Here is a 14,707-nt window from a genome sequence, read left to right as displayed (position 1 = left end):
ATTTATATATACATAATAATTACACACAGCACAAACTCATATGTTATGCAAAAATTACTTTTATTTTGTATGAGATTAATCTAGATTAATCTATGTCCAGCTCTAATATTTACTTTAGAAAATTTACTAAAAATCTTCCTGAAACATTATCTTTACTTAATATCCTACTATTTTTTGCCATAAAATAGATAATTTTGACCCATACAATGTATTGTTGTCAATTGCAACAAATACACCCATGCAACTCGTGATGGTTTGGTGTTCCAGAGTCACATATTTAAAAAAAAATAAACAGTAACGATTTACATTACTTAACCTCCTAAGAGCCGAGCTTTGTTTTGGCTTGCATTTTAGATTTTTTTATCTATTTGGGGTTAGGAAGAACCAATAAATATAATAACCAAATATTTTTCTTTAAACATGAAGCAGTAATTGTTCAAGTTTATGTACAACGGGACTTAAGAGGTTAATGCATAATGAACTAACATGAACAATTGTATTGGCATTAACAAACACTATTAAATGCTGAAATATGTTCCTGTTAGCTCATGCATTAACTAATGTTAACAAATACAATCTTAATGTAAATTGTTGGCAATAATTTTGGTGATATACTGTAAAAAAATTTTGCTGCCCCAAAATGTCTTGCTAAACCAACTCAGATTCACAAGTCATGTCAACAGTGTTGTCACAACTTATAAAATATAGTTGCGAAAAGTAAGTAATTTTATAAGTTATAACAACTCACATGTAGTTATAACAACTCATCTCTAGTCAAGATAAATAATAGTAAGTTGAAATGACTTGTAAATCTGAGTTGATTCAACAAAAAAATTTAAGGCAGCAAAGTATCTTCTACAGTGTAGGGCAAGAACCCTTTACTAACACATCATTAAAATGTGTTTTGAACAACACGGCCTCTTTGATGATACAGTACTCTTGGATTTAAGATTGAGTCGAGTAACTGTACAGTAAGTTTACAGTAAATTCAGGAAAATTACTGTTAAAATGAAACTAAAGAATTATCTTTATGCAAAACATTTATTTCTTTCTGTTACTTTTCCTAAAAATAAAACAAAGTCATAAAAATGCAACCAATGACATAACATCCATCAAGAAAAAAACCTTCAGACCACTTCATAACCGATACGATTTAAATAAGCACGCCTGGATTAAACGTGCCGTCACCTGACAATCAACCTTTCCACATTAATTACATTAACATCCCCGAGCAGCGAATCAGTATGCAACACTATGCCAAGGTCTGTCCTCTCATAATAGCCCTTTGTGGCGTTACAACTTCGTGACTCAGACTCTTCATGCCACGAAGACAAGTTGTCAGTTCGCCCGAATTATTCAAGCCCCTCATCCTCGGATGAAGCCTTCGTTTTCCACCGCTATAAAAAGATCCACATCAAGCTTAAAGTGGAATAGGACCCTTGAGTCTAGTGAAGCATTGGGTACAAAGCAGAGCTCTTTATCATTGAGTAGAGAGCCAGGTCAGCTTCCTCTCTCAATACTTCACACAGCAATTTAAAATCCACCGGCAGAAAAAGCTTTACCAATATATTAGTCCGTCACGGTCCGGAGGGTAAATGAGTGCGGGCGGAGAACTTCTTTTAAACCACTTTGAAAGTAGCGTGAAGTTATTTGACAGGGTTTAACCAATTGTTTATTTAATGCAAATCCTCATTTTGCCCTAATGTCAAAATGTGAACTAATCTTTAAGTCATGTTAGAATAATTGGTGTAAGATTAGTGATTATTTGTACACTTATTTACTGTGGCCTGGTGTTTAGTGCTCACCTGCTACAAAACCAACACATAAACACCACCTGAGCTGAGAGGTTCACTCACTATTGACTCGGTATATTGATTCAAGCTATTGAATTAACTTCCGTGGACTTACGCCGGTCCCCCAACTGTTGGTTACCAGGTGTCAGATGTAATTAAACCCGTTTGAATTCCCAACAAAGGTCTATAAGAACCGGACATCATATTTATTGATGACATAAACATATTTTGGTCAATATAGTGCAATAAGTGCAAAGCAATCGAAACAATGAAACCGATAAGGGAAAAGGATTTGCGAATGCTTGTATAAAAATAGGTGTTACATTAAAATATCAGTATTACACAACATAATTATTACTTCAATTATTATTTATGAATTTCGATAAGATATTAAAAATACATATTAAGAATGAATACACAGATTCATTTTTAATATATAATATTTCTTCTAATGTTAGCTGGGAAGACCCCCACGGCCTTCCATCTTCCAAAAAAGTGCAGAACAGCATACAAAGACACTTTTCCTTTTCAAATCGTTGAATGATGCAAAGTCTCTCTTTCACATTGGGGTGTGCCACCGCTTAAAGAAAGCCACTTGTACAATGCAAGCTACAGTAAGTGATCTGAAACCACAAACAAAATGCTCGTACAGAGAATCATGGGACGTGACAGACATAATATCGATGAGCGTTGAAAAAATGTCAAAAATACATGGCAAAGAGTATACCAATAAATACAGTACTTACTTACAGACTAAAGCAGAGAAATTGTCCTGCTCGGTTGGATGCACTGATGTAGTGTTTTTTTTTCTTTTTTTCGTTTGCACTTGTATGTAAACCCCTTTCCCCCATCGCCAAACCCAAAGAAATTCACACTGTTTGTATGATTATATTCCTGAAAATGTATTTGGGTGAGATTAACCTGTACACTTAGATTTACGTGTATTCAATCTTCGGCTTAAAAAAATAGATTTTGCATTGCCAGTTTTAAATTGCACCTCGTGCTTTCATCCAAGTTCCTCGAGCTCTATTTCCTTCCTATTTATTTCTGTAATGCCATGTGATTCTGAAATTAAAGTAACGTAGTTCGGCACACCCCACTGAAGGTTAGGATTTTATTCATTTTTTTAAAGTTGGTGTATGTCGTGCCAAGGCACCCTCCAGTTTTAGTCAGTACAAGGGGGGGAAATGCTTTCACCGCATTTATATATGGGCCAAGCTTTAAAACTGGCTCTGAGTCGTCTGTTTCTCAAGAACTTCGAGGTAGTCCGGCTCTATTTGAAGTTTTGCTTTTAGTTCCAAATAGTCGTTTCTATTGGGCTCCACAAAAACAGTACTTGGTGCCGTACCATACAGCATAGTCTCTCGTATTCCCTCGGGATGCAAGTACTGGCGCCTGACGTCGAAGTTTGGTTGGTACGTGTATGGTACTGGGCCAGTGTATTTATATTCAAATCTGTTGCCAGCCGTTGATGGAGATTTATCCGGCTCCAAAATCCCTCTGAAGAAATGTTCTGCATCCTGAACAGGAGACGGCTGTTCACGGGGTTCAATGGTGCTAACTGTGTAAGCTGAACTTCTCAAGGTGACCTCCTGGTCCTCATCTGCATTACTCCTGTAGGTGACCTTCAGTTCATGAAGGTCGGGATAATCCTCAACAGTGTTGCCCTCTCTGGATCTGTAGATTGGGTTTTTGCACATATGACCCAACGGATGGGGGATGTACTCGTAGACGTGGCCTGCAGGGGCTTTGACCTTGGGGACGGACCGATTGCTATAGAGATTGTACTGCAAGTTGAAGGAGCTCACGTCCGAGTTATTCGTGCTGGCACGGTCGCTCTGAGACTTTTTGCGTCTTTTCATCACCACCACAAACAGGCCGGCGGCCACGAAGACTGACATGATGAAAACAAGGAGGAGACTGAGAATCAGGACAGACAAAGGAACGTTACCGGAAGGGGTGTTGAACCTCAGTGGCGTTTCGGTAGTGGTGACCCTGTCGGCGAAAGGCTCCTCGGACGGAACCACGGTGGAAACGACCACGTCCGAATAATCAGGACACAGCTGCTCGGAGGGGATGACCCGCACGTCCTGTCCCGCGAGCCGCTTGGGTGTCACGCATTTGACGTCATTGACCACCGCTCCGGTGTTCAGCTGCTCCAGCCAGATCTTCATGCCAACGGCATCGCACGTGCAATCCCAAGGGTTCTCGAACAGGTCGATCTGAACCAGTGCCTTCAGCTGGTCCAAAACTCCACTCACGGGCAGATTTTGAAAGTGGTTACTGCGAAGGTTGAGCCGTGCGAGAGACAGACTAGAGAAGATGCCTCCTGGTAAAGTTTTTAAAAGATTGTTATTCAAGAAAAGCAGCTGAAGGTTGGGCACAAAGCGAAAGGTGCCGCCTACAATCTCTCTAATCTTATTATATTCTAAATACAAGTACTGCAGATTCTTTAGGCCAAAGAACATATCTGCTGTGAGTCTGTCAATCAAATTTCCATTCAAGTAGAGCCTGCGTAGGTTAATTAAATCCCCAAAGGCCCTGTCGTGTATGAGTGCGATCCTATTGTTTCCCAGGTGCAGTAAATCCAATCCCTCGGCCTCCACAAAGTCAGATCTCCGTACGACGGGGATGTAATTCCCTGTGAGGTACATCTTTTTGGGATTGTATGGCTTGGGCTTTAGATCTGATATGTTTTCGATCTTTCTTTCCTGGCAGTTGACGTTTAAGCCCAGGTCAGATATTTGCAGATTGCACGTACAGGTGGTCGGGCAGTCCAAAGGCACAGGAGATTTGGTCTGAAAAGCAATGATGGGCCCATAGTTGTAGGGGTTGGCCGGAATTCGAGACGTAGGCTTTGACTTGGTCTTGCTGGACTGACGGGTGCCCTTGGTCGGCCTGGACGAGGAGCGGAGGACCGCCGAAGACGTGGCCGAGGCGGTCACGGCCGCCGGCGTGGTCTGAAAATAACCACCGGTGCTGAGCGGTGGCGGAGGGCGCATCTCGTACTCCGATATGGCCCTCCTGGGACACAGTTCCTGTTTCGAGACCTCATCGAGATCTCTGCCGTGAAGCCTGAAAGGAGTCTCGCAAACCACCTCCCCCACCAAAGCGGTGTAGGCTATGCTCTCCAGCCAAGCCTTGAGCGCAATGAGCTCACACGAACAGTTCCACGGGTTTTCCTCCAGCTGTAATTCCACCACTTTGTCCATGTGCTCCAAAAGTCCGATGTAAGGGAACATTTTTAACCGGTTCCCCCTGAGGTCCAGGTGCGTCAATGGCACATTCCGAAAAATGTTTGTGGGAAGAGAGGACAACAGATTGTCGTTTAAAATAAGCACAGTCAGCTGATGAAGCCTGCTCAGAGCGTTCGGTTCAATGATGCTAATGAAATTATAATCAATCTGAAGATATTCTAGGCTCTCGAGTCCGGTGAACGTGTCGTCCCTAAGCATGTCTATTTTGTTGTTGTTTAAATGTAATCTCTTTAATCCCTGGAGTCCGTTAAACGCTCCGGTCTCCACCTCAGAAATGTCATTATTACCTAAATGCAAAATAGTAACTCCAGTGTAGTTGATGAAGTCATCGACAGCTAATCGTTTCAACAAATTGCCTGTCAGCAAAAGATGGTACATGGAAAAATGCACCGGGCTTATTTCCGACAGCCGCACAATGCCTCGATTCTCGCAACTGACCGTCAGAATGCCTTCTTTCTCCTCGCACGTGCACAGATTCCTGCAGATCTCCCCATAACTGTCGTACATCTCAGCCAGACTTTGAGATGTGGAAAGCAGCAATATTATTTTCAGTATCCAGATATGCATTTTCTTGTGCAGGAATGGCCCAGTTCACTGTAGTGCAGCTCCAGATCGGGGTGTCATCTAGAAAAGGAAAAGATTGTGATGAATGTCTGTTATGTGAAATGAAATGCACATATCTGCAAACTACAATAAGTGGGGACAAAGATAAACATCAGTGTCCTTACCATTAAAGCGAAGCAAAATGTTCCTACTTAATGCACAAGCAGATGCTGCTCTGAATAACAGATGAGTTGGACAATGTGTACTCTCATGCCCAAACTTCTCAAGGCAAGAGCTCATAAATACAATCATTCGATGCATGATTATTTTTATTGCATTTATTTGAGAACAGTCTCTTGGCAATCTATTAATTGCAATAATGGCATTCACTGAAATAATCAACCTATAATACTGTTCATGATATATTTAAGATACATTTATCAAGACATTTGACGAACAAAATAAAAGACATCCCCATTGCTTCATTAAAAATGAAAATTGTATCAACGGGCAGAAACCTATCCCCTCTCCAATGCGCAATTTGGTAATTTATTTTCAACAAATTATCAGACGGCATCTAAACTCAAAGAGGTGACATGCAAACCCAGTAGATTATGCATTGAACAAATCGTCTTCTCCGTGGTTTCCAAGGATTTTGATTTTGACTTTAACGTCTGTCGTTCGAAAAAAAAGATCACAAAAATCGACAACCCATTCGTCACTCTGGATATCGCTTCCAAATATCACCCAAGTATGTTGTCGTCAAAGAGAGCCCGGACGCAAATAACATCTGTACTCACCCCACATATCCGATGATTTCAGTTGCTATCAACTCTCCCAACGAGTATCGAAGTTAAACCATACAGTGAACAACACATCAACGTTTCACACGAGTGTCCATGTTACATTTCTCTCTTTGGAGATGTGAAAGTCATAGCTCATCCTTCAGGCGACAAAGACGCGGTTAGAATCAAAACGCGACGTCATCGAATAAAAGCACCATTTTATCTATGATGAGCAGCAAACAATTCAACATTAAACAATTTTGTTGAGTATCTTGTATGTGTAGAAGCATTTGTATTCTTCATGCTAATCAACCTCCTCTCTTCTTTCTCCCCCTCGCGCGCTCTCTCTCTCTGTCTCCCTCCAAGATAGGCGCGCGCACAAACACACACTTGAACGCGCAAACACTCACCCACACACATACACATTCAGAAGTCTAATGCGCTATATGGTTGAAAATATATGACCAAAAAGTCTGCATTAATAAATTAACTCTCCAAATATTAAGTTAACGAATGTGATGTGAAGAATTTAATAGATTTGGACAAGAGCTTCTTCATTTCGGTTTACCCGAGCCGGTCTTTCCAAAGGAACGCGCTCGTAATTCATCAAGATCATGGCTGAAGCTTGTGAAGCCCGTATGAAGTTGTGTAACGCACAGATAACTCAATATTTCACAAGCCACGGTGATCTGAAAACAGCAGAAGTGTTCAAGCATTTCACAATTTCTTCTGGCAACTAAAGCACCGCATTTCAGCACCACGGACAGCATCCGGCAGCTTAAAACGGTGCTTATGTGATGCGCCTTTGCTGCTGTTGAAATGCCGTGTTTCTTACCCGATTAAATGTGGTTAAACATCATGACCAATCCATAACCTCGAAGACACTGCTTCCTCCTTACCCCGACTGTATAATAATCCGTGAAGTGGTTCGTGATCTGCCTGGTTTACACAAACTCTCCCTGGTAACGTGACGGTCAGCAGCCGAAAAAACGCAAGTTTAGGGATTTCTCTTGATGGGCATCGCCGTTCCCTGGCCAAATCCAACCTGTGCCGTGTCCATTTCAATCGGCAAGAAATCTGCTAACGCAAAACGCGTATGCCACCGATGAATGTATCCAAAGGCAAAGCAGTCAATTCCTTTTCTCAATGCGCGGACCGGCGAAACGGACGCGCAAAGTACGCATCCCCGAGACGACTGTGAGTGGTACGGCTTGTATCGCGTTGTAGTTTATTGCCGGATGTAATTTCTTCGCAGATCTCGGATTTTCCGATCGTAGTTTCGGCTGGTACCATATTTTTTCATTTTTGTTTTGCCAACCGGCTCCCATAAATCCGCCGCTGGAGATGTGTTGCCACCTTAACTAGTGTTTCAACTAGTGGAACTTGGATTTCCATTGGCTGACTGTTGCTGTACTGTCGTCAGATCAATTGTAAATTTGGGGCAGTGTTGAATATTTATGAGTGGACTTAAAATAAAAGCTTCGTGCATATGTTGTTCGCGCGCTGCCCTCGCTCATTTTACGCAATCGAATAATTGAGGGGTGATGGCCATGGTTAGGTGAGAAAGAAAGAAACAAGAGAGACAGAGAGAGAGAGAGAGAGAGAGAGAGAGAGAGAGAGAGAGAGAGAGAGAGAGAGAGAGAGACCCATAGAGGGCAGTGTAATTCGGTAAAATACGCTTTTGGCATGCAGTACATACCACACATTTACCCTGTTGTACCCTGATTACATTGTATTTTTACATAATTTACACAAAATACATGGAAATCACAATTTGTGCATTTTTTTATTGACTGGCAATGCAATACAACACAATGTAATGTTATGTGTTGTCATTTGACATAGAGAGCAAGACCTTTACAAATGCTGTCAACCACCCTCAAGGAAGAGATCATTTTTGCTTCAGAAGTCACAAGAAGCCAGATTTTACCTCTAATCCATGGTTGCATTGGATGACAGATAAGCTTAATGGCCGGTAAGCTTTTAACCTCAGGTTACTAATCCATTATTTGTCACCTGGAGGAAGATGTCAGGTAAACAAAAAGATGACAAATACCACAGTGGTCCTAAAAATATTTGGACATTTAAGACGCACTATTTATGCTATTAATTTAGAAAACATAATAACTCAAACATATCAAGCTTGAAATGTTAAAAATCTGTTTTCAAGGTGATCTTTAATGCATGCATGCCATCACGTCACACAAGTGTCCAAGCAGATCAACCACATCCAGTAAAACAAAACCAGATTTGTGTCTTTATAAAGAAAGGATTAACAATTGCGACTTAAGTGTCTGAATAGTTCTTAAGGCCATTGTTCACACAAGCACACTAACCAGACACAAACAAGATTTCTAAGACAAAACTGTTGTCCTCAGATGTGTAAGTGCTCGGCTTCAATTACACCTCAAGAGTCACTGAGCTTTGTGCATGTGTGTATAGAATTAACTCCAGCATGCTAAGGAATCTCCTTTGTCCTCTTTTGTATGCTAATTCCCGGCATCCGCCTCCCTTCCCGTTTCAATGAAGACAGTAAGCGGGTGTGACATCAACGACATCTTTAGCGTAGCATCGAAATTAAGCACTAAGATGCATTAAATTATTTAAGTCACGGACTGTGGCTAATCGTATTAAGTTGATACAGCAACAGGACATTTTCTGTTTGGAAGGACAAATCTTCCGAACTGAAAAACCATTAACGTAATCTTGCAGAAATACCCACCCAGCTACGGGATACAGTTAAAGCGGTACTAACAGGCACTGTTACACATCCTTACAGCTTCACAGAGGCGGTAGTGAACCAGTTTGTGAATAAACATATTTTGGAAAAACGTCAGACGCATTCATTTAGCTGTGAGAACTACTAGGCCTAGATATTTGAGCACAATAAATTATAGATTTTTTTTAATTTCTATTAACTTTTAATTGGTATTGCTTGAAAATAACAAAATCCCAAATTATGCATTAAATTGGATGCATTAAAGTTGATTATGCATTAAAACTTTATGTACCCACTGTATGTTCCAAATCTTGATACCAGCAAAAATTGCCAACCCAATCTAAAATAAATAAAAGCGCTCATATAATATTTAGTATGAGTACCCATGAGGTTTTGACGATCAGCACTTTCTGAAGGTTAAGCACCTTTTGTATCTTGTTTGTGCAAAGCGCCAGTGAGACGAATATAACAGAGAATGAAAAGAGAAGTTAACAGTGATATGAGACTAATATACGACATTTATGAGAAGCTTACATTAAAGAATTAAGGTACGTGCTGAAGATGAACATTTTCTATAACTGAACTCAGACATGGTGTTTAAAAATATACTGTACAGTATAAGGCTTATAAAGTCTGCGGCATGCTGTCTACCTACGCATATTAACTCAACTTTTTCTTCTGGGCATCGTTGAACGACAGTAAAGTTATACTTGAGTTAATTAAAGATGAATGGGCAAGTTTAAAAAGTGGCATGCATCCCTAAATTATCATAAAGCTGACATGGGTTATGTGTCTGTCACAGAATATCAATTGCCACAGATCTAATGGCTAGTTAATAAAGCTATATAAAGACTGAATAATGTCTGTAATAAAATATAAACTCTGCTATAACTACTAGATGTTTTAAAGTCAACTCATTCCTCACCACTGCATATAAGTCAAATAAAACTACAAAATATTAGTGGAAAAGGATGACTGAATTGCAATTTATTTGAAATATCTAGGGATTCAAGTAGCCAAATGTACACAATACACACACTGAATGTAAGAAAGCTGAGTACACTGTCAGAAATAAAGGTACAAAACTGTACATTTTCTGTCACTGGGGAAGTACCCTAAGTTTCCGTTTGGTACTTTTACAAGAATACAAAACAGAATACAATTTTGGGTAGATTACTGTACCTTAAAGACCTACATTGTTAGAAAAATGTCAAAATATTTATCCTAGCTGTCAGTAGGGCAGCACCCTTTAAAAAGGAAATTGTATGGACCGTTAGGTACATATTTGTACACTGAAAAAATGATTCATTGAATTTAATACATTTTTTGAAGGTAAGTGGTTGCAATCAATTTATTTAAGCTTCATTGAAACAAAAAAGATTAGTAACGTAAAATAAAAAATAAAACTTTTGTTTAAATGTAGCTTAAATAAATTGATTGCAACCACTTACCTTAAAAAAATGATTCAATTCAATGAATCATTTTTTTTCAGTGTAAACATTTAGTACCAATATGTACCTTTGAGATACTAATATGTATTTTTGAGATACTAATAAGCTCTCTTTGGTCCCAGTATGTACCTCTGAGGTACTAAAATGAAATCCCTATGTGCAAAGCTGTACTTTTTGAAAGGGTACAGTCCCAGTGACAGAAAAGCTACAGTTTTGTACCTTAATTTCTGACAGTGTACGGTATGTTGACCACAAAAGACTTTGACAAATAAAACACAGTTTTTATAACAAGTGCACTCTAAAAATTGCTGTGTTGTTTGCAGCGTTGGGTCAAAAAGGGACAAACTCTATTGAAGTTTAAATTAACTAATTTGTATATTTGACCCAATAATGGTTAAAACAACCCAGCATGGGATAGATTTCAACCCAAGGGACTGGGTTAATCCCATTTTAACCCAACAACCCAGCAAGTGTTTACTCCACTTTCATAAAAAATCCTGATAATTTACTCACCCCGCTACTCAGTCTCACAAGGTTTTGTGATGTAGTCACATCATTTTTTGATAAATTTTTTGTGATATTATCACAAATATTCGTGTTTTTTCGTGATCGTATAACGTATTCCTGTTTTCGTGTGATTATCACGTATTGGTTACTCAACTGCTTTTTCCTATTTTTAAACCATTGTCGATTCGGTTTAGTGTTAGATTTGGTGCTTGCATTAAAATGTCACTTTATATATTGTTTTTTTTTCTGTTTTATTTTTTTATATGTCACCTGGCGTTAGGGTTAGAGTTGGGTTTGGGTAAGGACATCATTTTATGTAAATCTAACCCTAAACCGAAGCGACAATGGTAAGAAAATAGGACAAAACAGTTGATTAACTAATACGTGATAATCACACGAAAACAGGAATTCATTATACGATCATGAAAAACGCAAAAATTCGTAATAATATCACGAAAAAAGATTCCAAAAATTACGTGACTATATAATGAAATTTCGTGAGACTGGGCTGCATCCCTATATCATCCAAATGTTTATGTCTGTCTTTGTTCCGGCGAAATGAAATATTTTTTTAAGGGAAAACATTCCAGGATTTTTCTATATAGTGGATTTTATTGGACCTCAACTGTTTACATTTTCAATGCAGTTTAAAATTGCAGTTTCAATGCAGCTTCAAAGGGCTCAAAATGAACCCCTCCCCCCAAAAAAACAAACTTTAAAACCACAACTTCTCGTCTTGCACTAGCCGTGTGACCGTTAGGGTGGCCTTATGTATTTTTAAAAATGATTTGCAAGTGTGTTTCATTAAAATGTCATTACGAGTTAATACTCTGTCACACTCTAAAAATGGCTGGGTTATTTTTGACCCATAATGGGTAAATATTGGACAGAAAACATGCTGATATAAGGACCCCGTGCTGGGTTAAAAATAACCCAATGTTGGGTTGTTGTTATGCAACCATGTAATAACCCAGCAGTTTTGCAGTTCTGTCCAATATAACAGCATCATGAATATTTTTCTTGACCTCAACTACAGTGGTACAAATATAATTTGTCATTAAAATGTCTTTTAAATAGTTTTATAACAGCGTCATGAATATTCTTCAGTTAATAATGTTTTCTTTAGGTTTCCTCAATGTTTTTAATAAATACAATCAATCATACAACAAAAACAACAACAATAATAATAATAATAATAATAATAATAATAATTAAAATTGATAAAATTGTATGTTATTGCATGTTATTGAGACAGATTCACTGAAAATTAAATGAAAACAGCACAATATTGGTTAAAGCCATGCAGCTTTGGGTCCATATCGCTGGAAAAACTGGTAATTACATTAAAATAATTAAATGTTTTGTTAGTATTTTCTTCTATGTCAGAAAATTTCAAAACCCTCTATGTGAGGAAGAACACGTTCTGTTAGTTGTCAGTTTTTTATGTATTGTGCACATACGTAAGGTTAAATATAATCTTTTGATGTGTCTGTTGCATTTTGTTAAAGTATTTAAAATTTGACAGAGTATTAACACATTTGAATGACAGTTTAATGTAATGTTAACCCATAGAGCTAGGTAGTCTCTTAAGTTTGATAATTACTCCGCTGTCATGTTTATGATGTTATGATGTATTGGTTAATTAATGTCAAGTTGTCATAACAAAATGACATAAATGCATTAAAAATGACATGATTGAACAAATGAAACTTAATGACAGTTGTCATAAATGTGCATAAAATCTCCTTCATGTTCATGACACGTGTCATGTCATGATTATGAAGGTGTCATGTCAGTCTCATAAACACCCCTTCAAGTAAAGTGTTACCGTACATATTTTTATTTCTTTTTTGTACACTATATTGAGAAAAATCCTAGAATTTCTATTAACTGAAGAAAGACACAAACATTTTGGATGACATGGGGTTGAGTAAATTATCCACCCCAGTCTCACGAAATTTCTTTTTTCTTGATATTATCACAATTTTTTGCATTTTTTCATGATCGTATAACGAATTCATGTTTTCTAGTGATTATCACGTATTGGTTACTCAACTGTTTTGTCCTATTTTCTTACCATTGTTGCTTTGGTTTAGGGTTAGATTTACATAAAATTACATCCCTACCCAAACCCAACTCTAACCCTAACGCCAGGCGACATAAAAAATAAATCTGAAAAAATAGTATAAACCAATACATAAAGTGACATTCTAATGCAAGCATCAAATCTAACCCTAAACCGAAGCGACGATGGTTTAAAAAAAGGAAAAAGCAGTTGAGTAACCAATACGTGATAAACACACGAAAAACAGGAATACGTTATACGATCACGAAAAAACACACAAATTTGTGATAATATCACAAAAAAAGACTAAAACAATTACTTGACTATATCACGAAACTTTGTGAGACTGGGTATTAATTACCAGGATTTTTCATAAAAGTGGAGTATTCATTTAAAAATGAACTTTGTTGATGTCTTTTGTTGGTTTGGGACTTAAAACCGGTTTATTTAGATGTTTACATATAGGCCCCATTTTTTTAGATTACATGAAAGAACATATTTAATATAAACCAAGTTAAGATTAAGGGTAAAAAATGCAACTGTGCACAACGGATTACCATTTTATTTGGATTACATTTACAGTTAATTGATGCATTTGACAGACGCTTTCATCCAAAACAACTTACAGAGCATTCAAGGTACATTTGTATCGTATCTGTGTTCTCAGAGCTCCTAATAATGCTTAGATAATAACGTCTTTATCTATTATTACAAATTTAATTATTCATAATTATAATTAGCGGCAACATAAAAATTGAGTGCTCATTTTGGAAGTCGCAAAAATCTAATTACCGGTATGCAGAAAGATGAAGTGAGGTACAGTTGTGCATTTGTAGACAAGAATATACCGAGACATAAACACATCACTGCTAGATATTACAGTCAGTGAGGGTGTATATTTCATCATACATTACATATTTTTAGAGGTTTGTAATCAGAGGTTTCAAAGTTAAACCCAAGCATATTTCAGCCAAAGTTTTAATGTTAAATGTTGAGGATTCCAGCCGATTACCTGCCTGACAGATAAGACAGATTGTTAAACCTAAAGAGACCGTATATGGGAATGTCTTTGTCATTGAGCTAAAGTAAAAACAGGAAGCAAGCAGTTAAATGATAGGAAATAAGACTGACCAACTCACTGACTGCAGATCCGGGATTTTACTTACTGAATAACTTGTTGCAACACATTCTCACTTCCCAAGGCGTCAAAATCTGAAGCATGTTCAAACGCCCTCAGCATCAGCACGAAGACGCGAAGGGTGCCCCTATGCGTCACTATATCGACGAAATGGGAACTCCGTTGCTTTCATGCTAATCCCTCAGCGCCGGATATAGACGAAAGTGAATCCCGGAAGGTGATGCCGTCACGTTATGAGATGATCGGCAGGATCATGCCGCTTCTGGACGGTAACTACTCAATTTTTTTCTAATTTTTAAACCATTGTCGCTTAGGGTTGGGGTTAGACTTGGGGTTTGGATGTCAGTTTGTTTATACGTTTTGTCTTCTGATTTTTAAGCCACTGTTGCTTGGGGTTGGGGTTAGAGTTCCGGTTTGGGTTAGGATGTCTGTATTGGTTTATACTTTTT

The 14,707-nt window shown here is 38.2% G+C and overlaps 1 protein-coding gene across 3 annotated transcripts; it reads right to left on the bottom strand.

Moving 5' to 3' along the window:
* Window positions 1-293: 293 nt before the first annotated feature.
* LOC129445070 (SLIT and NTRK-like protein 5) lies at window positions 294-7,928 on the bottom strand. 3 transcript variants are annotated; one of them, XM_055206164.2, is made up of 2 exons: window positions 7,214-7,928; window positions 294-5,674 (listed from the first exon to the last, which is right to left on the bottom strand). In XM_055206164.2, the coding sequence occupies exon 2, from the start codon at window positions 5,615-5,617 to the stop codon at window positions 3,014-3,016; it is 2,604 nt and encodes an 867-aa protein (XP_055062139.2). In that variant the 5' UTR covers window positions 5,618-5,674; window positions 7,214-7,928; the 3' UTR covers window positions 294-3,013. The 3 variants fall into 3 exon arrangements, with proteins under 3 accessions (XP_055062139.2, XP_055062141.2, XP_055062140.2); XM_055206166.2 differs by having other exon boundaries at window positions 7,278-7,928; XM_055206165.2 differs by lacking the exon at window positions 7,214-7,928 and adding an exon at window positions 6,394-6,766.
* Between the last annotated feature and the right edge of the window lie 6,779 nt (window positions 7,929-14,707).

The sequence above is a fragment of the Misgurnus anguillicaudatus genome, chromosome 3 (assembly GCF_027580225.2).
Source record: "Misgurnus anguillicaudatus chromosome 3, ASM2758022v2, whole genome shotgun sequence".
In the NCBI taxonomy this organism is placed as follows: domain Eukaryota; kingdom Metazoa; phylum Chordata; class Actinopteri; order Cypriniformes; family Cobitidae; genus Misgurnus; species Misgurnus anguillicaudatus.
Note: the sequence above shows the minus strand (reverse complement) of the source record. Positions and strands in the feature narration are given on the sequence as shown.